General features: G+C 36.1%; 1 protein-coding gene across 1 annotated transcript in view; it reads left to right on the forward strand.

Moving 5' to 3' along the window:
• Positions 1–21,455, forward strand: part of LOC150075050 (uncharacterized) — an 80,946-nt gene extending 59,491 nt beyond the window's left edge. Inside the window, exons 6-8 of the mRNA XM_090389067.1 lie at positions 3,200–3,376; positions 14,116–14,690; positions 21,286–21,455. Of these exons, the coding sequence (XP_090245193.1) occupies positions 3,200–3,376; positions 14,116–14,690; positions 21,286–21,455 (922 nt within the window). The remainder of the gene's footprint in view (positions 1–3,199; positions 3,377–14,115; positions 14,691–21,285) is intronic.
• Positions 21,456–27,815: the final 6,360 nt, after the last annotated feature.

Consider the following 27,815-nt stretch of genomic DNA (forward strand, 5'->3'; position numbering starts at 1 on the left):
ATCCCCGTTCTTACTTTGCTCACTGTATTAGTGCACATATTCTCCATTCTCTCCACAAGATGTTCCTCTTGACACTTTCTTTATATCCAAAAATGCCATCCATAATTCTTTATTGTATTCATAACACTTTTCCATCAGTTGCCTGTGCAGAAAATTAGATCCACTGTCGATCTGCTAGGCCTAAAGCCATACTGTTTCTTGGCCATCCTATTTTCAATCATTCTTCTTATCTTCCACTCTAACACTCTCTCTCATACAGCTTACTCACATGTGATGTCAGTGTGATGCCTCTATAATTGGAACACTTTTTCCTGTTCCTCTTCTTGAGGATGCTGAATTCTGATGGGATCCTTCCACTTGTTCAGATTACGAACCTAAGGGGACATAAATTCAAATTAAGAAAAGACAGATGTAGAATAGATGTGTGGAAATTTGCCTTTAGCCAAATTTAATTGGTGGAACAAACTTCCATCTGTCGTTGTGGAAGTTGATAGGTTAAATAAATTTAAGGAGGAACTGGACAGGCATTTAGAGGAAATGGTGTGATATATTTTTTTTTATTTTTGGCTGATGCTGCATAAACTCATACACTTGCTTTCTTGCATCACATGCCACTACTACTACTGCTACAACGGGATGATCAAACCTTCTTTCCAGTCCTTCGGCACCAGTCTCTCATCCCAGATCTTACGGAACAGTCTGTATGTCCGCGCTATCCCTGTCTTGATGTATTTCCACGCCTGGAATAGTGAAAAGGCTATGTACAAGAAAGTATTGGCTAAGAGAGCAAAGAATGGCGACAAAGAATTTTTCATCTATGTGAATACAGTGAAGAAGAAAGCTAATAAGATCAGACCCTTGTGCACTGGATGTGGGAAATTCTTAGATAACCCAGCTGATGTTGCAGATGAATTGAATAGGTACTTTGCATTGGCATTTACTGACAAAGGACTTCGTGCTGAGAAGAGGTGTGCGAGTGAGGATGGGCCATATGAAATTAGTGATTGCTTAATTACAGATGATTTTTATTAGAAAAACTTTTGAGCATAAAGGCAAGTAAGACTCCTGGAGTTGATGGCATATACCTGGTAGTTTTGAGAGAGACCACCAGGGAGTGTATTGAACCATTGAGGTTAATTATGAGGGCATATTTGAACTTGGGGAAGATTCCTTTGGATTGAAGAAGTGCCAACGTATTGCCAATAAATAAAGTCAGTTCTAAGAGTGAAGTTGGTAACTTCAGACTAGTTGGTCTGACTTCAGTAGTAGGAAAAATCATAGAGGCTATGATTAATAGTGCAATCCAGGGACATTTAGATAGATATGGCATTCTGAAGGACACACAACATGGTTTTTTATAGGGAAAATCATGTTTAACTAACTCAGTAGGATATTTTAACAGTTACTTATGAGCTGGATGTAGGGAACAATTTTGATATAGTTTATTTGGATTTTAGCAGAGCATCGGACTTGGTCTTTCATGAGAGGTTACTGCAAAAACTTGAACAGGTTGGGTTACTGGTAAGAGTCTAAGATGGGTGGCTGCAGGGCAGAAGGCAGAGAGTTATTGTGATTAATGGATATTGATGGAAAATGAAATAGATGAAGGGGTGGAAAGTGTCAAAATTGCAGACAATGTAAAGATTTATAGAGTCATTAATGATCAGTGCCAAGCAGTGCTCCTTCAGGATGACTTTAATAGACTTCAAAGGTGGTTAGAGAAGTGGCAGCTATGTTTTAATGCAGCTAAATGCAAGGTTTTACATTTGGACAGTAGCAACCCCAAATAAATTATACATTTGATGGGGTTTAATTAAGAACAGTGGAGGAGGAAAGGGATCTGGGAGTTACGATATGGGCAGATATGGTTTTCTGAACAGTATAAACAGGCAGCCAGGAAAGCTCACGGTGTCCTGTCGATGACTTATTAAGCATCGTCCTGTAGAGATAGAGGCAGGGGTCATAATCCCACTGTATTAGGCAATTGTAAGGCCACATTTGAAATAGTGTTCAAGTATGGAGGTCTCATCTGAAAAATGACATTGAGCTTCTTGAGTAACTCAGATGGTGAGATCGGCAAAAGGGCGACCATATGAGGAAAGACTCCGATTATATGGTCTACAGAGCTTGGCAACCAGGCACCTCATTGGTGACCTGATTAAGGTTTATAAGGCTCTGAGAGGGATTAATAAAATGAATGAAGGTGAAATTTCACTGTTATAAAAAACTAGGTGCCATAAATTGAAATTGCAGGGGTTGAGGTTTAGGTTAGATTGTAGGAAGTTTTCTTTTAGCCAGCAAGTCATTGATTGCTGGAACAAATTGCCCTCACAAGTAGTTGAGGCTAATGGTTTGAATAAATTCAAAGGTCAATTGGATAGTTACCTGTGTGAGGAGGGAAACACATAATTTGTATTTTTGTATCTACTTGGCATTTTTTTTTTTTTTTTTTTTTTTTTTTTTGCGTGCAGCAAAAGCCTGTGGCTTCTTTGCATTATATGGCAAATATTATTACTATAATTGATTCTATCAGAAAAGGCACGTGGGTTTTGGCAGACTAAGTGGAAATGGACATCACTTAGATTGGAATTGAGACCACGAACGTTTGTGAAAAATGAATGAGGAAATTTATTGGTGAAACTAGTTGAGTGTTGAAACAAATTTTCACATGTTGTGGAAGCAGGAAATTTTAATAAATTTAAGGGAAAAGTAGAAAAACTATTTGAGTGGATGGTCAGATGATGTTTTTTTTTTTTTTTTTAATGACTGATACTGTCTAAGCTTGCTTTCTTGCATCGTTTGCCACTATTAATACTGAAAAGTCAAGACTGTGAAAAAATTTAATTATATGACTTTAGAGATTTCTCAGATGATAAGTTTTGACATAACTCACTCCACACAGAACACATTATTTTGGTTTTATTATTTTTTGCCTACTTCCTAACATTGAGTGCTCTAGCAATAGGAGCTGGTCATTATAAACTTAATTTTCCATAAGAGAATAAATAACTTAAACAAATTTTTAAATATTTCAAAGTTAATTGCAAATAAAGGTTTAAAATTTTACACTTGATGTTATGGATTATTTAAAATTAAGTACATTGAACGTGATACTTCATTGTGTTTTTTTTTTTATATTGATTTATAGGTGAAACTTAATCTCACCTCACTGTAAAAATATTTACCAAACCTTTTTCAGTCTAAGAACACAGAAAAAAAAGAATAGACTGTGGAGAAGTTCAGACAAATGGACACATGATAAGTATGAAGAAGATCAACAAGCTCCAAAAACACAAGATGAAATAATAGCTGTCTATGGCTATGATATACGCTGTGAAGAAAATGCACCTCGTGCCAGAAGAAGACGGAGATATGGGTGAGAATAGGTCAGAATTTGTACAGATGTGTGAAAAATTCAATTATTTCTTTAATTTATGGTTTTCCTTTTTAAAATGTTTTCTGTACAATCTATGGTATGTAGACAAAGTAAGGTAGGAAATATCTCTAAATTTCTTGTGCAAACTGGAATTTTCACATGTTGGTCTGGCAGCTAGTGGACAAAGAGGAAGGAAAAACTGCATAAGAGACTTTATTCCAGTAAAATTCTGTTCACAAGTATTGAATTCAGTAACTTAAAATTTGCCATTATTAAACTATAAATGGAACATGTTCAGATCTTAACCGTGACAACATACTGGAATATACTTAGTCTGTGTATTTTTCATAATTATGTATACAATGGGCCATCACCTTACAAGTTAAAGCACTGTCCATGGGGCCGACTGGGCTAGCCGGGTGGGTAAAGTGCCTGCTTGGTAACCCAAAGGTCGCAGGTTCGAATCCCGCCTCGGGCTTGGATCAAAGTACTTCAAAAACCTTGGGAAGTGCATTATGGCCACAGAAGGCGATGCACCAACAACTACCAAAAAAAAAACTGCCCGTGGGAAGTCCTGTATTGTGTATAATAGTTAACTTATGCCTAATTACCCCAAAAAACCATTTCTGCTTGATCTGCTATCTTCAGATTCATGTGCGATTTGTGTTCTTAACTGTCCACATTTCATTCAAAATTTTAGGAACTAATATCTTCAAGAATAACAAACTTATTCTTGAAAGAAACTAACATATCTGATAACATTGCTAATTACACTGGTTGGCAAAAACAATTTTTATTTTGCTCCCTGTTAAAATCCAGGATGATTCTTGTAGATTTGACATTGCTGAATTCAAATATGGCAACTATATTGCTGTAACACCCACCAATTTTAAGGGAGTAGGATTAAAGTCAAAAACTAAGTTTGTAGTAAAAACTATTTTATATATTTTAAGAAAATGCTACATACAGTATTAAATATTGAACAATGGGTCTATTAACCTTATTCTATTTACAAAAATGTTTATCTGATACCAAAACACTTATTTTGTCATTTTTTGCCTTTTATAATTATCCATTGGAATCTCCCATACAAGATTCCAACAGTAGTCTGCCAACATATTTGGTATCTTTTTTCCCTTTGAGAAATATCTTGGTGAAACTTTCTGCCGTGTTCGTCGGAGACCACTTACAAGTTTTCGGGAGAAATGTCTAAATGGGAATGTAGAAAATGAAGCTTTATTACTCCCTCTGGTTGCCTTTCAAACATACTGCTGTAGAAAACAGTCATCCAATAAATCCACAAAAGTTTTGCTAGTATGCGAGTGACCAACCCACCAGTTCCAGTCTATATCTAAGAAGTTAAAATCCCCTATTATAAGACAAACTGAATTACTGGTCCACTCTATTTCTCTGTACAGTTGTTTGTTGTACTCATCACAGTCATTTGTCCTATAACACACTCCTACTCTCAATTTTGCTTTCCCAGTGCTTATGTCACACCAAATTGACTCAACATTGCCATCATTCTCGGGGTCAAATGACAATCTCTTGCTACAATTTCCGAACTTTTGCAGGTCTGTCTTCATTTTGAGGTTGAAAGATACCCACTTCTTGTAATCGTGAACATCCTCCGTCAGTCTTTGATCCACTTATACCATTCAAACACACTGGTGTGACAATGTTTCATCACGATAAACAGTTTTTAACATTTCTGAAGTTTCTGTTGCTAATTTTCTAAGTTTAAAGCAAAATTTAATATTTCTTCCTTGCTCTATTGCAAAATTGACACAACATTAACGCTACTAACAGAACTGGTGGTTACTTGGTACTTGTCAGCCTCCTGGACATTCTCTGTACCACCATCTGTTGGATGGAGTTTGAAATACAACATATCACTTGTGCCTCCGTAGCCAGGTGGGAAGGAGCAGCAGTGCGTAGCACACACTTCTTGATTAGACTGGGGTTCGAGCCCGTCACCACCAAATACGGAGGATGCGGAAAGGTCAGGGAATGACCACCGCATATCCCAGAGCAATATGGCCTTAGTTGCTAATGCTCCTAAAAACCAAATAAATAAACAACAACATATCACTTCTGTTTATTTTCAAACTTATCAAACATAACTGCAGCTATACCAGTCCGGGAACACTATTGCCACACATCGTGTGTGCATGTATAATCTCTCTCTCTCTCTCTCTGTTCTTGGCGCATTATGGCCTTAGCAGCCAATGCGCCAATAAAATCCAAACAAACAAACAAACAACACTCTCTCTCTCTCTCTCTCTCTCTCTCTCTCTCTCTCTCTCTCTCGTGCACACACACACAAGAGAGAGATTATTGTAATGTACATTGGTATCTCCATGCTAATAACAGTGGAGACTACACTGGATAATTAAAAAACACAATTAAGAGAATTTTTTTTAAAGTGAAACTTCTTTAGGCTCTCTCCAGGCAGTTTTCAGATGGGAGTAACTTGCTTTCATGGATTGATAAAAAAAAAAAAATATAACTGTTGCCATAAGTAAATGCATTTCAGCCATTCTGAACAGCCAACTGTTGTACTAAACTAAATTCTCCGGTTCTCGTGCATTCACCAACGTTAAGCAGCATTAAGCCCGGTTAGTAATTGGAAGGATGACCACCTGGATCAAGTGTAATTGACTTTTTGCCTTCCTTTCTTTTTTTCTTTTGTTAACCTTTGGAAAATATTCTTCCAATTTCCAATCGATATCATTTAAGTTTGTTAATTGGTAAGGTAATAAAGTGTAAAGCTGTGCTTTATATGTTTATTTTTATAGCCTCTGGATAATATTCCTCCTATTTTTGCTTATTAGAATCGCCGTTAATAGAATTACAATTCAATTCGTAAATGTGATCACAATGATCGGTGCTTACTACATATTGCACAGTGAACGGTATTTTGTTATGGGGTGTCCATCGTAAAGTGATTTGATTTTACAGTGAACCAGTCGTAAAGTGGAGATCCACTGCAGTGAGTGTTGTAGGGCATATAGCACACATACACGTGCAATGCATCCAGGGATTGACAAAAGTCACCAAGAAAATGTGACAAGAAATGATACTCCCCCTCACCATTGTATTGTACCACTCTGTACCAGGCATGAGCAACACATGACCCAATCAGTACTCCTACTGATTGCGTCAGGCTATTTCTTTCATCATTCTCCACCGTATTTAATAAAAAATTTCGACGGAAAAGAATTTATAATTCAACATGCTGAAGATTAATAATGAGCGTTGTAAGGCACATAGAAGACATACACGTGCAATGCGACCACTGAAACCACCTCCATTGAGTACAGAGGAGAGATCTTTTGACAGCAGAAGAAATTACAGCATGCGATGGAGTTGAACAAAGAAGCCAGAAGGTCCATCCCCATCATCAGAGCCTTGTATCTCCCCAGAAATGTTAGAAGTGAATTTAGGAGTCATTACTGCAAATGAAAACAGTGAAGTCCTCGAAGCCCAGTTGTAAACCAAAAGTGAAGAAACCAAAACCAACTGCCAGAAGTACCCCATCAAGTCGTTCAACATGTAGTGAGCATAATACACAGCCATAGCAGCAACAGGATTTTAAGAAACACCAAGGCATCCAGTTTAAATGTACATTCCTGGATAATGATTTCTGTTCTGTATGTGATCGGCTTTGGTTCAAGAAAGTTGTGAAGATTGTAGCAGCTCCAGATGAGACACTTCTTCAAACAGCATTTCCAAATGAGAATGTAAGTCATCCTCATTTGGAAATTGGCTCTATCAAAGTCAAACCTTGGCTCTCTCAAGAACAAAGTGATTCTGGCTCTATCAAAGTCAAATGGTTTTAAATATCATCCAATGCCACATCACTTGCCAAAATTAGATTTGGTAATGGAACGTCTGATATCTCCGAGGCCGATTCATGCAGATTCGTCGTCTGTGGCATTCAAGCAGTCAGTACGAGATCCTCGGTTAAGTGATAAATGTTCGCCTAAAGAAGTTTCACTTAACTTCTGCTATGCATGCCCACGCACGCACTTCTTTTTTTTTTTTTTTTTAATTGCGATGTTGGTTGGACCTAAAACATTTAGAACTATTTACAGTAAAGCTTATATTTTGTGAAGTTGAGAATGTTAATATTAGCATGAAGTTTAGAAACATTTTAAATAAAACATTGAAACACTGTAAATGGCTGTATGCTAATGTACTCTAGTAATTTTTTTTAAACGAAGTTACACATTTTACCCATCTGGTTTACATCAGTGTGAAATTCTGCAAATTGCAGCTTCTGGAGACTAGGCACCTGCGAAGTGATCTGATTGAGGTGTATAAGGCCTTGAATAGATTGAGTAGGCTTAATGCTGAGGGAATTCTTCCTCTTTCTCAGATTACAAACCTGAGGGGGCATAGATTCAAACTGAGGAAAGTCAGTTGTAGAATAGATGTGTGGAAGCTTACCTTTAGCAAGCATGGTGATTCATCTGGATTAGATGATGCATGCCAATCCAGAGAACAGCTTTTGCTGGCAGATCCTTTGATTTCAAATGTTCATTTATGGAAGGAATGAAATTATTAAAAATGTTAACTTGAACTGTTAAAGAACAGTTTTTAAAGATTTCTTGATTCATTCAGTCTTTAGGTTGGTTGTAGTACATACGTGGTAAGAACTTTGCTTATGTTCCCTTTAAAGATTTTATCTGCTTAGCTTTCCCAGCTATAAGTAGTTTTATGTTATGTGTACCAGTGGCATTAGTGCATGTCATTATAGTTATACACTCATTGCTTTTTATGCCCAGGTGCTGTTCTGCCAGTCTGATGGCAAGTGTTTTTGATGAAGAACTTTAAAAGCATTGTATATTTGCTTACAAAATAGATTGTCTTTCAATAAATGGAAAATTTTCTGTTGAAATAATGTGGTGGCTGACTGATCAGCAATCAGCTTTTCACCATGTTTTTCAAGTTGTTGGATCCCATGAAAATTTGTAAATTTTTCCAGCTATTCTAGTGAAATGATTCACTGACTTTTAACTTTTCGTTAACCCATTTGGCATGTTCTAATCAAAGATTCAAAAATCGGTGTTTCTGCTAGTACTAACCATAAACTGTTTTTGAGCATTTCTCATTTCATCATCTTCTGACAGGAATTGTAGAATTTCATATTTTAAAAATATCCCTCACTGTCTGTATATCCACATCATATTCAGCAGCCAATTTTGAAACACATTTTGCATTTTGCACTCGATCAGTGATTTTCACTTTATCATGCAATATCAAAACATTGTGTTCTTTTGTCAGCAATTTTTATTGACACACAGTTTCATCAGATTACTTTATAGCAATAATAGCTCACAAAATCTCACTCTGAAATGATCACTTACAGCTGTATTATGGTGTAGACTTCAATAGGTCTTCAAGGTCAAGGAAACTCATTGCTGGGTTGCCCAGTAGACAGAAGCATGAAGAATATAGGTTTCACTATCAATGTTATTGTTATATATATGTTATGGGTGAAGTGATTAATTAGGGCATTATTTATACTGCCCGGGCACTATATATAAGGACTGGAGATATTGGGCAGGGTGATGATAATGTGTTAATTTATTACTTTGACCAGGCATTATAAATAATGTTTCATGATCTCCGGGCAATTTATGTAGTCCTGTGTAATAGTAGTCCATTTTTTTTTTTTTTTTTTTTTTTTTTATGAAAACCCCAAACACGAAAGGTATCAAAACCTATAGTACTTAGTACCGTGCATGGGTTGAAGGAGAAGTATGGGGGGGGGGGGGATGCCGGAAACTTTGCTCTAGAGACTAAACATGGGTTTCACCACTTCAAGCCTCCAATAAGCAAAGTGGTGGTATTTAAATGCATGTGTCCATCAGTACAAACTCATAATTCTTGTGAGTTTTTGCTCTTGGTTTTTTTGTTTTTTCATGAAATAATATTTAAATATTTGACGAATACCCTCAAAATTTTAATGATATCAAGCATTCTGCAAGTGATAAGAAAAACCGATTTAATAACCGATTATACGAGTCATTAGTGAATAAACACAGTTTTTTGTAAATAATTTGTCTCTGGTTTTCTCTATTCCCACTCTTTAAAACCGCTTCTGCTCCTATCGGTCCGTTGACTGTTAAAGAATGTGAGATCGTTAGCTATTAAATTATCATGCCACTTAATCAGATGGTTTGTGGTCCTGTGTAGTAGAAGTGAGATGTCCATTTAAATGCATGTGTCGGTCAGTATGAACTCATAATTAGTGTCCGTTTTTGCTCTTGATTTTGTTTTGTCATGAAATAATATTTAAATTTTTGACGAATACGCTCAAAATTTTAAAGGTATGGAGCTTTCTGCAAGTGATACAAAAAACTGATAATACGAGTCGTTAGTGAATAAACACTATAACACCAAAATTCTTACCAAAGCTGAATACTTTAATCTTGTCAAAAAAGTTAGAGGAAAAAATGAAAAAATCATCTAAGTCACCCAAAAAACACCAACGTTTGCGTAGATATTGTGATTTACCTTAATATATGCAAAATTTGTTAAAAGAAACAGAAGGTTCCCAAAAAGCATTTGGTAGTAAGGCCAATTATTTGCAATGAAATGAATTCCAGATGCCAAGTTGACCTGAAAGACATGCAAAGTCAAGGAGATGGAGAATATAAATTTATTCTCATTTATCAGGATCATCTCACAAAATTTTGTACAACTTCATCCTTGAAAAACAAAACGGGCTGAAGAAGTAGCATATGTTGAAATATTTATTTCACACCAACCAATTTAAATAAAATGTAAGTTTTGCTGCAAACTGGTGTATTTACAATAGATGACAATTAAAATACATATGCTATGACAGAAATGGAAGTTAAAATAAGTGTTAAAAGCTTTAAAATACATGAATGAAGTAAAACTAATAAAAACAGATGTATTTACAATAAATATAAAATGACTGTGACTGAAATTAAAATAATAAAATAAAATAGTGATAAAAGTGCTAAAAACTGTAGCTTTCGGAGATGACAGACTCCTTTCTCAACAGTGTGCTTCTTTTGTACGACAATGTCATTAAATAGCAGGTTCATGGCACTCATCACATGGTTCCACAGGAATATGGTTGGAATTTCCCACCTGCGTGCCGGAACTGGAAATGGCTCTGGAGCGTGCCAATAAAAGCCAATCATCTCGTTCAAGAACAGCAGCTTCAAGGAGGGGATGTATGCAAACATCCCTATCCCTGTTAATAGTGTTACCACTAGCCACCCCAATGTGCAGGCTCTCAAGCCATTTACGGTCCCAGAACCCGTGAGCTCGGTCATTGATGACTGCAGCTTCAGGGGAGATCTGATGCTGCTTCTCCCAGTAGTGCTCGGCCACAGCAGACTTCGCATAATTTGCAGTTTTTATAGCCTTCATGTGCTCGCCCAGATGTTCTTTAAAAGTCGTCACCCTGTCTCACCAACATAACAAACTCCACAGTTATGCGAAGTCTGCTGTGGCCGAGCACTATTGGGAGAAGCAGCATCAGATCTTCCCTGAAGCTGCGGTCGTCACTGACCGAGCTCACGGATTCTGGGACCCGTAAATGGCTTGAGAGCCTGCACATTGGGGCGGCTAGCGGTAACACTGTTAACAGGGATAGGGGTGTTCGCATACATCCCCTCCTTGAAGCTGCCATTCTTGAATGAGATGATCGGCTTTTATTGGCGCACTCCCAAGCCATTTCTGGTTCCAGCACACAGGTGGGAAATTCCAACCATATTCCTGTGGAACCATGTGATGAGTGCCGTGAGCCTGCTATTTAAGGACGTTGTCATACAACAGAAGCACACTGTTGAGAAAGGAGTCTGTCTTTCCGAAAGCTACAGTTTTTAGCGCTTTTATCACTATTTTATTTTATTATTTTAATTTCAGTCACAGTCATTTTATGTGTATTGTAAATACATCTGTTTTTATTAGTTTTACTTCGTTCATGTATTTTAACGCTTTTATTTTAACTTCCATTTCTGTCATAGCATATATATTTTAATTGTCATCTATTGTAAATACACCAGTTTGCAGCAAAACTTACATTTTATTTTATTTAAATTAGTTGGTGTGAAGCATAAATATTTCAACATGAATTTTCCCAACCTCGTAGGCTTGTTTGGAGAAGTAGCATATGTTCTGTTAGACATATTCACGAGTTTTGAAGTGCCAAATATTTTACGGAGTGATAATGGGTCATGGAAAGCCTAGACATTCACAGAGTCAAGGTTTGGTAGAAAGAGCAAATCAAGATATCGAGGACATCCTCAGTTCTTGACTAGAGACTAACAATACCACCAAATGGTCGGAAGGCTTAAAGTTTGTGCAAATCATGAAAAATAGAGCTCATCATACTGGTATTAACTGCAATCCCTGTGAAGCCATGTTTGGTTGTAAGTTTAGAATTGGCTTAAAAACTTTCTTTCCTTCCAAATTATTGAATGATATAAGAACAGACGAGGACTTGGAGATACTATTAAACAGTAACAAAAATCATGGAAATTAGAATGATCCAGAGGAAAGTGAAGTTAATATTAAAGAAGTCAATACTGCAACAAATGACATAGGTCTAGAAATGCTACATTCGACTGATGGTGCAGCTGAACACCCCCAAACGTTTTCTTTAAAAAAATGATTTGGTGACTAGTTAAGATGTCATGAATGATGAAGATGAAATTCAAGATTCAAAAATAGAAGAAAAAATGAAAAATATCTGCAACTAGAAAATCGCTCTTTCAAATCTAAAAATGCAAGCAAATAAAATGCTAAACACCTCATATTCAAAATATCCTCCTGCAAATGTTGGTGAAAATGTAAGGATTTGAGTACCAGATGTAGACCGAGCACACAGTGATGGAAGAAATATTTTAGCCGTTGTTCTGGAAATTTTTAATCAAAATTTCTATAAATCTGGCACCAAATATGGAAAATTAAACCTACTGTATTCCAGAAATGAATTTGCTATTTGCAAAGAAAATTTCTTCGCCGTTGAAGATGTACCAGATATGGAAATTTTGCTGAGAGAATGCTCAAGAATGTTGTCGGTTTCAGGAGGTTACAATAAATGTAACTGCAAAGGTGGCTGTAATTCTGATAGAAGTAAATGTCAAAGATAAAAAAATATGTAATTCCAGATGCCACCAAAGTCTCAATTGTTCGAATAAATAGGAAAAATTATATGACAGATTTCTCGATTAATTAAAAATAAAAATTAGCTTTATTTGTTTTTAATTCATTTTGCTTTCGATTCTTTGTTTGTAACTAAAATTATTTTGTTCAATGCTGTTATGTATTATTTTTGTTTTCATTTTTTATTTTATTTATTTCGTATGATGTGATCAATACACGAAGGAACCAGTTTTTTCTTGCTTCCTTCGTGTATCGTGGCCGGGATATCCAGCCAACCGGCTGGTTCGGCACTATCGTGATATCCAGCCCGAGGCGGGAATCGAACCCGCAACCTTTGGGTTACCATGCAGGCACTTTACCTACCCGGCTAGCCCGGTCGGCTTTGTTTTCATTTTAAGAAGACTTGGTAATTTAATGTTAGGATAATGTTTTAGTTATATCCAATTTTCTGAAACAAATTCTATATAAAATTTTAAAAAAATACTGGATTAGAATGTGTTGGTTTTTTTGTGTTTGGATATTCGAAGTATCATACTTGAATTTTTAACCTTGTAATCTACAAATAACTGTTTAATACTTAATTTAAGAGTTCATAGTTTGTTTCATTGTTAATTATCATGCATAATCTTTTCTGAAGGCAACAAACCTTCCGACCAACATAGTAAATTAAAATCGTTGAAAAATATTTTGTAACTTTATAGGATATCACATTGCTCGGAGATCAGGAAACATTATTTATAATGCCCAGTCAAAGTAATAAATTAACACATTTTTATCACTCTTCCCAATATCTCTTTATATATAGTGCCCAGGCAGTGTGAATAATGCCCAATTAATCACTTCATCCATAACATATATAATAGTCTTATGTAGATGATTATGTATTGCATTTTAATAATGTGATTTTATATAGTACTTATTAAATTAATGTTTTATGATACAGAATTTCAATTTACAGATGTATTTGGTCATTTCATTCACATGTGATTATAAACAATTTTACTGACTTTACAGATGTTTTTCAGTACATCAAAAAGATAAGATAAAAATGAAAACTGTGTGTACAGATGGATTTTATCACCTATACCAAAAATCATCTGAAACGTGAAATAAATTGCACACCACGGTGAAGCCAAATTGTAAAACTCTTCAACTAAAGTGCTTATTAGATTATTTTGTAATCAAAAAATTTAATATTTAATTATAGTTATTATAAACTAGGTTAGCTGCCAAGACCTTTTGGGAATTATATATGATATACCAAATTCAATGGTGAGACTAGACATATATTCAAGAACAGCTTTGATAATGTATAATAGATTAGGTAAATTATTTTCTCACTTCATAAGACAATCTCTTTTAATCCATTGGTGATGTTGTCAACTGCAGTACTCTGTAGTTGAGTATCAGAATAAAGATAATGTTTGCATTTTGGCAAACAGTATAAAGATTTCCATTGATAAATAGTTTTTAATAATTTTTTTTTTAGGGAAAAATAGCAATTTTTTAATTTTTATCAGTTTCATCATAAATTATATGTAATGTAAAAATTAGTGATTAGTGACTGTTATGTCTGTTTTCAGGCGTGGTCCTTCAAAATATACTCGTAATTGGCAAGATCAAGAAGCATATTTCAGGGAAAAATCAGACTTAACCAGCAATTCCCGTGGTCAGGGTAAAAGACAGAGAAAAGGCAGAGGAAGAGGAAGACAAAACAAGCTTTCTGTCGATAATAGCTCTTCTAATTCTAGTCAGAGGTTTGCTAATATTTACAGTAATGCTTCTGACGCACATATTCCTGTACAAGATGAAGAAGATCTTCATAATAAGTATGTGGAAAACAAAGAGTTAACTTCTGCTGCGAGAAAGTTAAACTACACAAAAAATCAATCATCGAAAGGTTTAAAGCTTATAGAGGAACAGAACTTTCCATCTGAAAGTCATCAAAACAATATATCATCTGAAAAATCCATTAAAGATAAAAGACCACTTGAAGATCGTGTCTTTGAAAAACAGTGGCACAAAGGTGCTGGTGATAGTGAATTTTCTTCCCAACATAGTTCAGAAGTTACGGCACTTAGTACTGAAATGCAGAATTTGTCAGTTGAGGATAACAAAACAGAATTCGACAATGAAGGGGGAAAATTTGGTAAAATAAGTAAGTATTCGTGTGAGTACATTAATTTGTAAATCTTCTTTTTATTGGTTACTGAAAATAAAATTTATATTCTGTGAGACAAAATAAAAATTTAATTATTAATGTTAAATGCATATGTTATTATATGACCATGTGTTTAGTTGGTACTGAATGACAAAATACAAGCCCATACTGCATTGGCTTGTATTTTTGGATTCTGAATGATGATTTATACTGATTGCTCTGTCACTTTGATTAATATAATAGCAATTGAACAGCATACTTTTACAGACACAGTACACATCATCCACAAATATGAGTGACAATTCTGATGCCATTAAAATCAAATTTTGATTCTATTTGAATAATATAATTTCATTCTCTTAAGATATCTTCTTAGGTTGACAGGTATCAGTTGATATCAGTTCTTTTATTTCTCAGGGCCTCAATTTTGGCCTACCTGTTTGCAGGCAGGCCAAAATTAAGAACCTCAAAATTAGAATCCCAATTAGCAGTTGATTCAACTGCTTCTCATCTCATTTGTCCTATTCTGTGTATGATTCCTCTTGCTTCAAAGATCATACTTGTGCATATGTCTGCTCTGATATTCCCTATCAGAATGGCACACTACGGCCATAGTTGCTGATGCACCTAATAAATCCCTAAACCAACAACAACCCTATCAGACTTAGTAATTTGGAATCTTCTCTTTTTGAGCTTATCTGGCAAATCTCTCTGTCCCATTGTCAAATTCATGTGTTGCTTCTATCAATCTCACAATTTCACTAATCATTTGGAACTGTAACTACTTTTTTTTTTTGAAACTTCACTTTCTACAGTCCAACTTTCCTAACAGTGAGGTAAATTTCCTTGGCAATTTTGATGTTCAAAACTATAGGTGGCTTTGGTTTTCGACTCGCACAGACTTGACTGTTGAGACGCTGAGGCTTTTTGGCCGCTAGTCCTTTTATTGCTGCTAAATTCAATATCATTTTATACCATGTTTCCGAGCATACAGACCATGTTGGAAACAGGCCTGCATATTGCTTTCCTTCACATAATTTAGATAAATGACCTCTGACGAAGAAATAGAAATTATGAGTTACACAGCAATATTTCACTTTATTTCATTTGATTTTATTTTTTCTCCTTTTATGATGTTTTATTTTACTTCATTTCATATTCTTTTCTTTTAGTTTTTTACTTTGATTTTACGTCTTCTCACACTCATTTCTCTTAGTTTTTGATATCAGGCACTTGTTGTGCAGGAATGGTTTGAGGAACACAGTTCTGACTTCCAGCATCTCGATTGGTCTCCGAACTTCTCTGATATCAATCCCATAGAGCACTTGTGGGGCACTATGGAAAGACATATCAGGCATCTGGATACACCAGTTACCTCCATACCTGCATTGCTGACTGCATTACACACAGCTTGGTTGGCTATACCTCCCGAACACTTCCAACATCCTGTTGAATCAATGCCACGTCAGATAGCTGCTGTATTAGATAGGTGGTCATAATTCAGTGATCACTCAGTGTATATCATAACAGAAACAGAGACCTTGCTTATTGCAGTGGCTCCTATGGTTTTGGCTGCCAATCCCTTGAAGTAGTTAAATTCCTTGGATCCACTGCATTAGGTACTATTTTTGTTAATTTATTACAATTATATATAATTGGTAGTTAATATATCATTTATAATTAATTTAATACATAGAGAAAATATTTGGAATAGTGTGCCAAAGTATGGGGACATCATCCAAAAAAAGGCTGATCTTCTTGAAAGGGTCTAAAGATGGGAAACTTGCATGGTGAGATCAGCAAAAGGGTGACCATAAGAGGAAAAACTTTTTATCTGGACTTATAGAGCTTGGCAACCTTAGAGGATACTTGACTGAGGTTTATAAGGCTCTGAGAAGGGTTAGTAAAATGACTGAAGGCAGAATTTTCACTCTTATAAAGAATTCCAGAACTAGGGGCGATTTAAAAAAAAAAATTCAAGTTACAGGGAAAGAGTTTTAGAGTAAATTATAGGAAGTTTTCTCTTGGCCAATGAGTCGTTGATTACTGAAACAAGTTGTCTTCACAGGTAGTTGAGGCTGACAGTTTGAAGAAATTCAAAGGTCAACTGGATAGTTACCTATGTGAGGAAGTGCATAATTTGTATTTTCTTATCTACTTTTTTTTTTATTATGGTTTCCTTGCTTTATATGGTTAATACTAAAAGTTCATTACATAAGGAAATTTAAACGTTTATGTTTATCTGCATCCCTTGGTGTTTCTCTATGAATACAATCAGTCCTCGTATAACACGTGTTTACACTACACGAATTCGATCATACACGATTTATAAATAGGGAAACGATATCTTATATAACACAAACCGAATTTGCTTATGCACGATTCGCCTTCGTGTTTACAAGAAATGGCAGTCGAACGCAGACTCACCCCAACCGAACGCAACACGATAGGAATGAAGAGAAGATTCTGAAAGTGTATTTATGTTTTTTATATCGGTGAAGGGGAAATACATTTCACCATAATAAGGTAAAAACCCACATAATCCCAGCTATCGGTATAGTCGCAAATGCAATTAGATTGAGTTTACTACCAGTTTATAACAGATTCCACTAGCAGAAACGCAACTGGAAATTGTTTTTATTGTTTTATGGTAGTAACCCCTATAAATGTGCTTTAGTAAAATGTGGAGTGTTAATAGTGTATCTCTGCCTTTACAATGTTGTTTATTCAGTTGCTACACGCGCGCAGCTTTATGTGTATCAAGCGTGCCTCCTCGTTTTGTAATTGTGCTTTATTCCCTAGAAATGAGTAAAATACTTAAAAGGTGTGAAAAGGAAGCATCCTGGTGAAGATACTGCAGATTCAGAGAGAAAAAGAAAAGCAATATCGACAAACAGAGGCGGACTGGGTCAAAAATTCTTACCCGGGAAAATTTGTAGTGGCCTCATACTATGGTTTGTGGCCAAAATCACACCGGCCTCCGGCCCACTGGGGTTTCCCCGGTAAGGCTTATGGCCAGTCTGCTTCTGTCGATAGAGAAAAAATATGAAATTGTGAAACGCTTTGAGCGAAATGAAAGACCATGTGATATTGCACATGCTACAGACCTAAATGAGGCAATGCCGAGAATTACAAAGAATGCAGAGAAAATAAAAACAACTTTCATAGCAGGAACAACTCAAAGTGTAATTAAAATCCATTAGATTAAGACAGAGAATTGGAAGAGATGGAATGGCTGTCATCTGTTTGGATAGAAAATCAAACAAAAAACGAGTTTGCTTATGATAGAAGCAAAAGCATTAGCAATATTTTATGACGTAATTGTCGTAATAAAATATGTAAGTATTTTATTCAGAAAAAATACTTATGTATTTTTTATAATTTATATTATAAAATATAATATAATAATAATAAAAAAATTATAAAAATTATAATATTATTTTGTATTACGTACTTATGTATTGTAAGTATTTTATTACGATTATTTATTGTGTTTGGTAATGTTTTCAATGGTTACCAATGTGTGTTCAATCTTGGGTGGCTGGCACATAACCCTATTTTTCCCATAGGGCTTGTTGTTTATATTGCACGATTTTGCATTGCACGAGGGTATCTAGGAACACAACTATCGTGCTATACGAGGACTGACTGTATGTATATGCTGATATTCCAGATATGACCTCAGTTTTTGCATACCGATGTTCGGCTACCCAGAAATGAAAGAAAATTAAATAAGCAGTAATATTATATCAGATTTATTAAGTGTTTAACTTTTGCAAAGAATCAAGTATTAATCTTTGATATAAGCTTATAACAAGCTAAATAAATTGCTAAAAAATTTGCAAATTAAAAAGCAGAAATGCTCCTTAGGTTAAAAAAAAAACCCTTAAAAATCTACATGTGGACATCTTTGACTTTTGTTTTGTGGTCAATGTTATCATCCCCAAACCAGGAACCAGATGTAGTCTCCATTAATGGCTTTATCCTTGGTATCTTTACCCAATTAACTGTATGTTCTGGTTGAATTTCTTCCCATGCTTTCCACTAACATCACTGATATTTGGTATGAAAAAAGTCCAAGTGAGAGTGCAAGCAATGGAGTTAGATTGACATGCTGCATCCCATTTTTTCTTAATTTTCATTCAACTTGTTTTTAGTAATTTTCACTCAGTGTTACCTGAAACATGATATCACTGATAGGATGTAGGTGCGGAATTTTAATACAGTGAGTGTTCGTGAGAATGGAGGCAGGGTTATGCTTTTATTTACGAAAGATCTGGATTCTGACATATTACACGCAATAGACACAAGTCATAAATGTAACACTGAGCCAGTCTGGTGTGGCATAAAATTGGAAAACAAAAGTGAAAGTATGAGTGCTGTATTAGTGAGACTAAGTGACAATGATGAATGCAATAAAGAACTAGAGTGGGCTAGCAATTCAGAATAATTATCATTCATTTTGTTCAACATCAGTCATTTTTTCGTTCACTTCTTATGAAGCCAGCATCTGCTTAACTTGTGTATCAATAAATATACCCACTTTCACTTTTGCACAAATTTTGGAAACATGGATTGTAAGTACTTGAAGATCCAATGCTTTCACATATTGTTTGACCAGTCCAAGTTTAATATGGAGTGGTGGAAGCAAGAGGTTGTAAAGCAACACAACTTTCGAACTTTTACTTGAACTATCTATGAAAATATGCCACTTCTGGATTGTGGCCAATACTAATTTCTTCATAAAGATTGTCAAATCTTTATGAAGAATAGCACAGGGATTCTGAAAAAAGATTTCTTGGCTAAATGCCGGGATCCAGTAGATTCCACTCTTTTAAATAAGGTGTCAGGTGCTGTTTATTGGATTTGGTTAGACCCATACTTGATCCAATATTAGTTTCACCATATTCGTCATTCATTTCTTTGGACTCTTCTCTGGATGGTGGATTGGAAATTGGCAAGTCTTCATTGTGTGACACTGGAACAAGGGATTGGTATATGGTACATTTTATGATGTATCTCAATTAAAGCATACCTGATTGAATAAGATATAGCTTGGCATTTAGCCAAGAAATCTTTTAGAATAAACCACACACACCATCAGGCATCTCTCATATTGTAGTGTTATACTTCCTAACTTGGTTGTTACTATTGCAACAACAGGGGTACCTGCCCACCTTAGACCGGGGTTTGAGCCCGTGACCACCAAATATCCCCGGAGCAATATGGCCTTAGTTGCTAATGCTCCTAAAAACCAAATAACAATAACCTGCCCACCCACCCACTGATGAGAAGCCAATAAGCTGCAAAACGGTGCCATCTGGGTGGTGGTATCTGCCCAGAATAACTAACATTAGTCTTCTCCTTAGGTGAAGTGTTACTTATTCAAGGTAATGCAATACCATGGCAACTCATTGTGAAGGTATTCACAATATGATATATAATCAAATGATGCATTAAAACTACCTTGGTAGTAGAAATGATGCGTGTGCATTACCCATGCTATAAATAAATTCCTTCATGTAGCAGAGTTTGCATGTTCAGGCTCCACAAGTGTGGATGGTTCTAGCAAATTTCTGTGTGTGTTGGATGAGATCATAAGACAGTTAGTTTAGTGTTGACACCAGTGGAAAGCGAACATATCCACTGCTTTTGTCTGGGTTCTGTAGGCAAAATAAACATCAAAGCACATAAACTGGATAATTTGACAGATAAAACCTGACAGATTTTCCTCTCCACAAAGGATTAGAAATGATACTAATTCAGCTTTGAGATGTCTGAATCAAGTAGGCAACTGACAGAATGTGATTCCATTCACATTATGCTTTGCATCAACTTCCCTTCATCATATGTTATCATGTACTCCCATACCACTAATGCTGTTAGACAGCTTCTCAGCAATATCAGTTTGCTTCCTTGATTTGTCTCCTAGTGAGAATGTCTGGGACTTATGGGATGGCAACTTAGAGCCTTGCCCAGAACAACCCAAACTATAGCAGTTTTAACAGAACTGTTAACCCAGGTATGGAGAGTTGCTCCTCAAGAGCATATTAGGCATTTCTGCAAGCCATTGTGTCATTGCCAATTCTCATAATGGCTTGAATTTGTTGCTAGAGAGGGATGGCTATACATTTTACTGATGTTTACTGGTTTTCCACATAAGTTAAAAATCTTTTATTCTAATGTATTTATCCCTTTTTGCCTTTACGATTACCTACTTGTAACTAAAGTTCAGCTAGATGTGTGCACTTCTGTGGTGAACAGGCGCCTCCTTAGCCAGGTGGGAAGGAGCAGCAGTGCGTAGCACATGCTTATTGATTAGACCGGGGTTCGTGCCCGTCACCACCAAATACGGAGTATGCGGAAAGGTCAAGGAATGACCACCGCATATCCCGGAGCAATATGGCCTTAGTTGCTAATGCTCCTAAAAACCAAATAACAAACAAACAAACTGTGGTGAACAATTTTTCCTGATACTGAGTTGTGTGTATTTATATAAATTGTAATTATTGAAATCTCATGAATAAGAATAAATATAATTTTATGTAACCATTGGATAATAATTTAAGAATTTGATTTGTTTATTAAACAGGGCAGTTGCACAATAAAAACTATATAGATAAAGTACCAAGTATGGATTCTGAAGTGCCTTTTCATCACCCTTCAAGTAGTAGTCGTCCCAAACGATACTCAACACTTAGACAGAGAAGTTTACCAGAAAACGCCTCTTATGTGACTCCAGCTTATGAAAGTAGCAAGTAAAAAATTTTTTTTTGTCTGTGTTTGAAGTTAATTATTTTTAGATATATTGTGATTTTCAGTTATTTACAAAAATTAACAGTTGAAATTAGGACAGCTCTTCCTGCTGCATCAGAAAGTATATATGTATGTACATACAATGGTAACCACATAAATTGCATCACCCTTTTAAAATTTAATATTTCTCTAATGACTCCCCTCTAGGTAAAATTGTCGTCTGATGACACTATTACATCAATCTGTAAAACTAGTATGATATTGCATCATCATTCTGTAATGTTAGAGTGGTTATTGTGTTGTCTTGTTTATAAAAATATGCATATGGTTAACTTCAAGGAAGAAAAGCTTTATTATCTCTCTTGATTGGGAGTGCTTTTTTAGTTGACATATAGCTGCAAAGGTTGGTTGTAACCAGCTTAATATGTCAAGATTACTTAAAAAGAAATGTGATACTGGGGATGTCAAAATAAAATCCTGGAGCTGAACAGAAAGTATTGCTGCACAGGACAGAGTTTTGAACCATCTGTTCCTCTGCAACTGTTGTACAAGTTCAACAGACCTAAAATCCATGTGAAAGAACATACTGGAATAAACACGATGATAGAACTATTTGATGAAGACTTGTGATGAGTGGTCATATTGCCCTCGTAAGAAGAAGTCCTTGTTGACAAAATCCATGAGGGGGAAAAAATGCCTAACTTGGGCTAAAAAAACATGCTAATTGGACAGTTGAGCAGTGGGAATCTGTATTATTCTCTGATGAATCCAAATTAAGCCCCATGAATCAGATGAAAAATACTACATTTGGTGTCTATATTTGGATCTAATAAGCTTATCATCCTGACTATTTTGTCATAAGTAAAGTTTCCGGGTCAGGTGGTTTTGGGGATGCATAACGAGCAAAGAAGTGGGCAGAATACATTTTGTAAATGGTATTGTTAATTGGTGACTAATACACAAAAATTTTAAAAGATACTCTTCTGCTCATCGGGGGCCTCTTTCATGGAACAGAAAATTGTCTTTTCAAGCATGACTCCTCTCTTTGCTATACTGCATGTGTAGTTAATGCAACATAATCATTTAATACAATTTCTAGTATACTAATTTTAACATGTTTCAAACACCGAATATTTTTTTGTTTTTATCTTTAAGTGAAGCCTGTGCAAGACTGCAGTATCCAATTGTTATTGGATATTGCAAGGCAAGGAAATGGTGCTGATTTGAACCCTATTGAAAACTGCTGGAGTGTTATATGGGACAGAAAATTGCTGCTAAAATGTCATCAAGCAAGATAACATTGCAAGAAACTATTATTCATGTTACCATGAACTAAGCAGTGATTATATCAAGCATCTGATATACTCCATGCCAGACAGGTGCAAGGTGTGAAGCTTGTGATAGACCCTCAAAATACTAATATCTGTTATAGAAGACCTAATGGTATTGCAACTGTTTTTGTATGTTGCTGGTGTATATATATATATATATATATATATCTGATAATTAAAATAAATATGATATTTAAATACAATCATCAGCCAGTAGTACGGCAATAATGCAGAGCGTTTTTATTACTTTTACCTAACTTTTACCTCGCATAATATATATATATATATATATATATATATATATTTCTTTTTTTTTCTTGTTACATAATGTTAATGTCAAGAATTGGTCACAATGAAAAGGCATTACCATGGGGGATGTCTTTGTGTGTGCACGATGCAAGGAGTGTAACGAAATCAGGCGACAACTCAGCGTTGTTATGGGCCTATATGAGAGCTTGAAGGACAGGATGGATACCCTCGAAGGATCTAAAGTGAGGGGCCCATCAATCTCTCAGCTGCCCACATCAACGCCAGAGCCTGCACTTGTTCATCACGCAACACAGCGGCAACCGCCAAGGCAGAATGCGCTGGTCCCACAGGAACTAGTAGTTGTTGGTGGCTCTATTGTCAGGGAAATGGGAAACATGCTTTGTAAAAAGGATAGGTGGAACAGGACCAGGGTGTGTCTGCCAGGTGCAAAGGTTGATGACGTTGTAGAGCGGATATCATCTTTTAAGGGCACAAAAGGTGATATAGTTGTACATGTTGGCACTAATGATATTAAGAGTAGGAGACCAGCAGAATTACTTAACAAGTACAGGTCACTGTTGAAAAAAAGCCGTGAATTAGGGTTGAATTTGAAATTGTCTGCAATTCTGCCCAGACATGATAGGAGGGAGTATATGATGAGAGCCTTGTCAATCAATTCGGCCCTGGAAAGATTGTCCAAGACTCAAGGGGTAGAATTTTTTTTCAGCCTGGTCTGTACTTGTTAACAGAAGGGACTGCTTCTACAGGGATGGGATACACTTAAATAGAAAGGGTGCAAGAATATTTGCTGATGCCATCGAGGCAGTGTTAGGTGGGTCTTAAAACTGCTAGCTTGGTGGGGGATACAAGGACTAATAGATTAACGGTAGCCACTGGCAGAGGTGAAAGTGATTCTTGCACTGCTTCTATTGGAATGAGCAGAAGCCTGGAAAACAAGATGCAGGATATTTCAGAGATTGCTGGGAGTCATTGCGGTACAAGTAAACACATGGGTTGTGTTAGGGTAGCTAAGAAAAAGAACAGGTGCATGTATGTACACCAATTGTGTGTACACCAATGCTAGGAGTTTGGTAAATAAATTTGATGAATTTGAGGTATTGCCCAAAGCATCAAAGGCGAATATTGTTGGGATATCAGAGACATGGTGTCACACAGATATAAGGAATGCAGAACTGGAATTTGGGGAGTACAACGTCTACAGAAAGGATAGACAGGATAGGAAGGGAGGAGGGGTTATGCTATTAGTTAAGAAACACATAAAATCCAAGGAAGTGAAGCCAGTCGACATCGCTGGACAGTGCAGGGTCGAGTCAGTTTGGTGTGACATAAGCATTGGGAGATCAAAATTGCGAGTAGGAGTGTGCTATAGGTCTAATGACTCTGATGAGTATAATAAGAAACTGTACAGGGAAATAGAGTGGGCCAGTAAATCAGAGAGTCTTATAATGGGAGATTTTAATTTCCCAGATATTGACTGGAATTTGTGGGTTGGTCACTCACACACTAGCAAGGCTTTTGGGGATTTATTGGATGATTGTTTTCTACATCAGCATGTTCGGGAGGCAACTAGAGGGAGTAATACTCTTGATTTGATTATCAGTAGTGATTCTTCATGATTTAAGAATCTGCAGATAGAGGAACCACTAGGTGGCAGTGATCACAGTGTGCTGAAGTGGGATATACTCAAAGGGGTAACTACTATCAGGGGTAAAGGGGAAGGGTTATTGCTTTCATAAAGATGACTACGATGGTCTGAGACAGTATTTAAATTCTTATACAGTATTTAAATTCTTTAATTCTTATACATTCTTATAAATTTAGATACTGTCTGAGACAGTATCTAAATTCTTAAAATCTCATGAACTAATGAGACATATGGCAGAGAAGAAAAATGCATGGGATATATATAAATTAACACGTGGCACAGAAGCCTATGATAGATATAAGTTAATCTGTAATCAAGTTATAAAGGAGGATAGGCAGGCAAAGGCAGATTACGAGAAATCTTTGGCAAGGGATGCAAAGAAAACAGCAAAGAGGTCTTAACTTATGTAAACTCTAGAAGGAAGGGGATGAATCAGATTTGTCCACTTAATATCGATGGGTCAACTGTTGATGATCCTGCTCAAGTAGCTAACAAATTAAATGAATATTTTGCATCAACATTCACACATGAGGAGTTATTCAGTGAGGGGAATGCCAGAGGTGTATTCAACTCTGGCAGTAAGCTAGAGAATCTTGTAATAACTGAGAGTAAAGTGGAGGAGAAACTGTTGAAGATAAACACAAGAAAGGTACCTGGTAGATGGGATCTATCCAGTTATATTAAAGGAGGCAGCAAAGGAAGTAAGCAAACCCTTAGCTATAATTATGAGAGCTTCCTTGGACTCGGGGAGGTATCCATAGACTGGAGATGTACAAATGTGACCCCAATTCACAAAGGAGGATCAAAGGCTGAAAAAAGTAATTATAGACCTGTGAGTTTAACTTCTGTTCCTGGAAAATTAATGGAGGCACTGGTTAAAGAAGCACTGCAGAATCATCTAGACAAGACTTCAGTTATAGCTCAGACACAGCATAGTTTTGTTAAGGGGAAGTCTTGTCTTACCAATTTGATTGGATACTATGACGCAGTCACAAAAGAACTGGATGCAGGGATCTGACTTGGATCTTAGAAAGGCTTTTGATACTGTTGCACATGGAAGACTGCTGCACAAATTGGAGCAGTTTGGCATTGGAGGCAAATTGGTGCTATGGATAAAGGGGTGGTTGAGGGGGGGAAGAAAGAGTGGTAATCAATGGACACTGCTCATCGTGGACTAATGTTATTAGTGGAGTTCCCCAGGGTTCAGTGTTGGGTGCATTATTGTTTTCTGTATTTATAAATAATATTGATGATGGTATATCAAGCTTAATGTCCAAGTTTGCAGATGATACAAAGGTTGGCAGGGTTGTTAAGGACACTACTGATGCTATGCTGCTGCAACAGGATCTGGAAAGGTTGAGCAGATCGGCTGAGTGTGGCAAATGAAGTTTAACATTGAAAAATGTAAAGTACTCCATATGGGGAAACAGCAACCCCAGGGCAACATATCAACTCTGTGGTACTACACTGACAGGGTAGCGAATGAAAAGGACTTGGGGTAATTGTGCAGGCAGATATGAAGTTCTCTGAGCAGTGCAAATGGGCTGCAAGAGTAGCTCATGGTGTCTTATCAATTATATACAGGAAGTTTTCTAGCAGGGATAAGGAGGTGATTATATCCTTGTATAAGGCAATGGTCAGACCATACCTTGAGTACTGTATACAGGTCTGGAGGCCTCATTTCAAGAAGGATGTAGAGCTGCTGGAATGAGTACAGAGAAAGGCAACAAGATTAGTGAATGGAACAAAGGGTTGCTCTTATGAAGAAAGGCTTAAATTTTGCAAATTAGTGTCTGAAGACTAGACACCAGCGAGGCAATCTGATAGAGGTGTATAAAGCGTTGAATGGTTTGAGCATGCTCAATGCTGATGGGATTCTGCCTCTTGCTCGGAATAATCACCTGAGAGGGCATAAATTCAAATTGAGGAAAGAGATGTAGGATAGATGTGTGGAAATTTGCCTTTAGCCAGCGGGTAGTTGGTTGGTTGGTGGAACAGACTTCCATCCCTTGTGGAAGTTGATAGCCTAAATAAATTTAAGGCTCAGCTGGACAGGTATTTCGAACGAATGGAGGGGCGAAGTGGAAGTTTTTTTTTTTTTTTTTTTTTGGCTGATGATGTTATAATCTTTGCTTTCTTGCATCATATGCCTCTGCTAATGCATTCATATGGCCTGCGTAATATTTCTGTGATAATTTGTAATTAAATATGTCTAAATAGGTTTTTCTTTAACATATTTTCTTATCAATAAAATGGTTAATTATTTCACATCAGTGTATAAAAAATTTGAGGCTATAGCAATTATTTCAATTGTAATTCTTGTTTTTGGGAGAAAATCTTTTTTATAGCGATACTATTTGTGCCTACCACTGTATGTTAGTATGGTGTGTACTAGAACATACCTTACTAAATTGACTGTGTTTGCCACCTCTCACTTATTTCAAGAGGTTTGTTTGAAATTCCTTTGGAAAAAAATTTTTAAATGTTTTTTCATTTAGTTAGTAGTTAGGCAATCTCGGTTGGAGGGATATGGTTCACCAGTGACAGGATACATTAGCATTCTTTTCACACTCGCCAAGCTGAAGATTATTTGATAGTAAGTAACACTGATCGGTAAAAAAAAAATTTTCACTCCCTGTTAAAACTCAGGGTTATTCTTGTAAATTTCATGTTGCTGAATTCAAATATGGCAACCATACACCCACCAATTTTAAGGGAGAAGGGATTAAAATCAAAAACTAAGTTTCTAGTAAAAAAGATTTTATATTTTTTAAGAAAATGCTACATGCAGTACTAAATATTGAACAATGGATCTATTACCCTTATTCTATTTATGAAAATGTTTATCTGATACCAAAACACTTATTTTGTCATTTTTTGCCTTTTATAATTGTCCATTGGTGTCTCCTTTACAAGATACCAACATATTTGGACTCCATTTTCCCTGTTATCCTTTTCCCATTTGAGAAATATCTTGGTGAAACCTTTCACAGTGTTCATTGGAGACTGCTCCCAAGTTTTCAGGAGAAAAGTCTAAATGAGAATGTAGGAGACGAAGCTTTGAGAACATGTTGTATCCCAACTCTCTATACACTAAAATTAGCTCACCACAATTTCACT

The sequence above is a fragment of the Mastigoproctus giganteus genome, chromosome 14 (genome assembly GCF_048544385.1).
Source record: "Mastigoproctus giganteus isolate SK-2022 chromosome 14, ASM4854438v1, whole genome shotgun sequence".
Lineage (NCBI taxonomy): Eukaryota > Metazoa > Arthropoda > Arachnida > Uropygi > Thelyphonidae > Mastigoproctus > Mastigoproctus giganteus.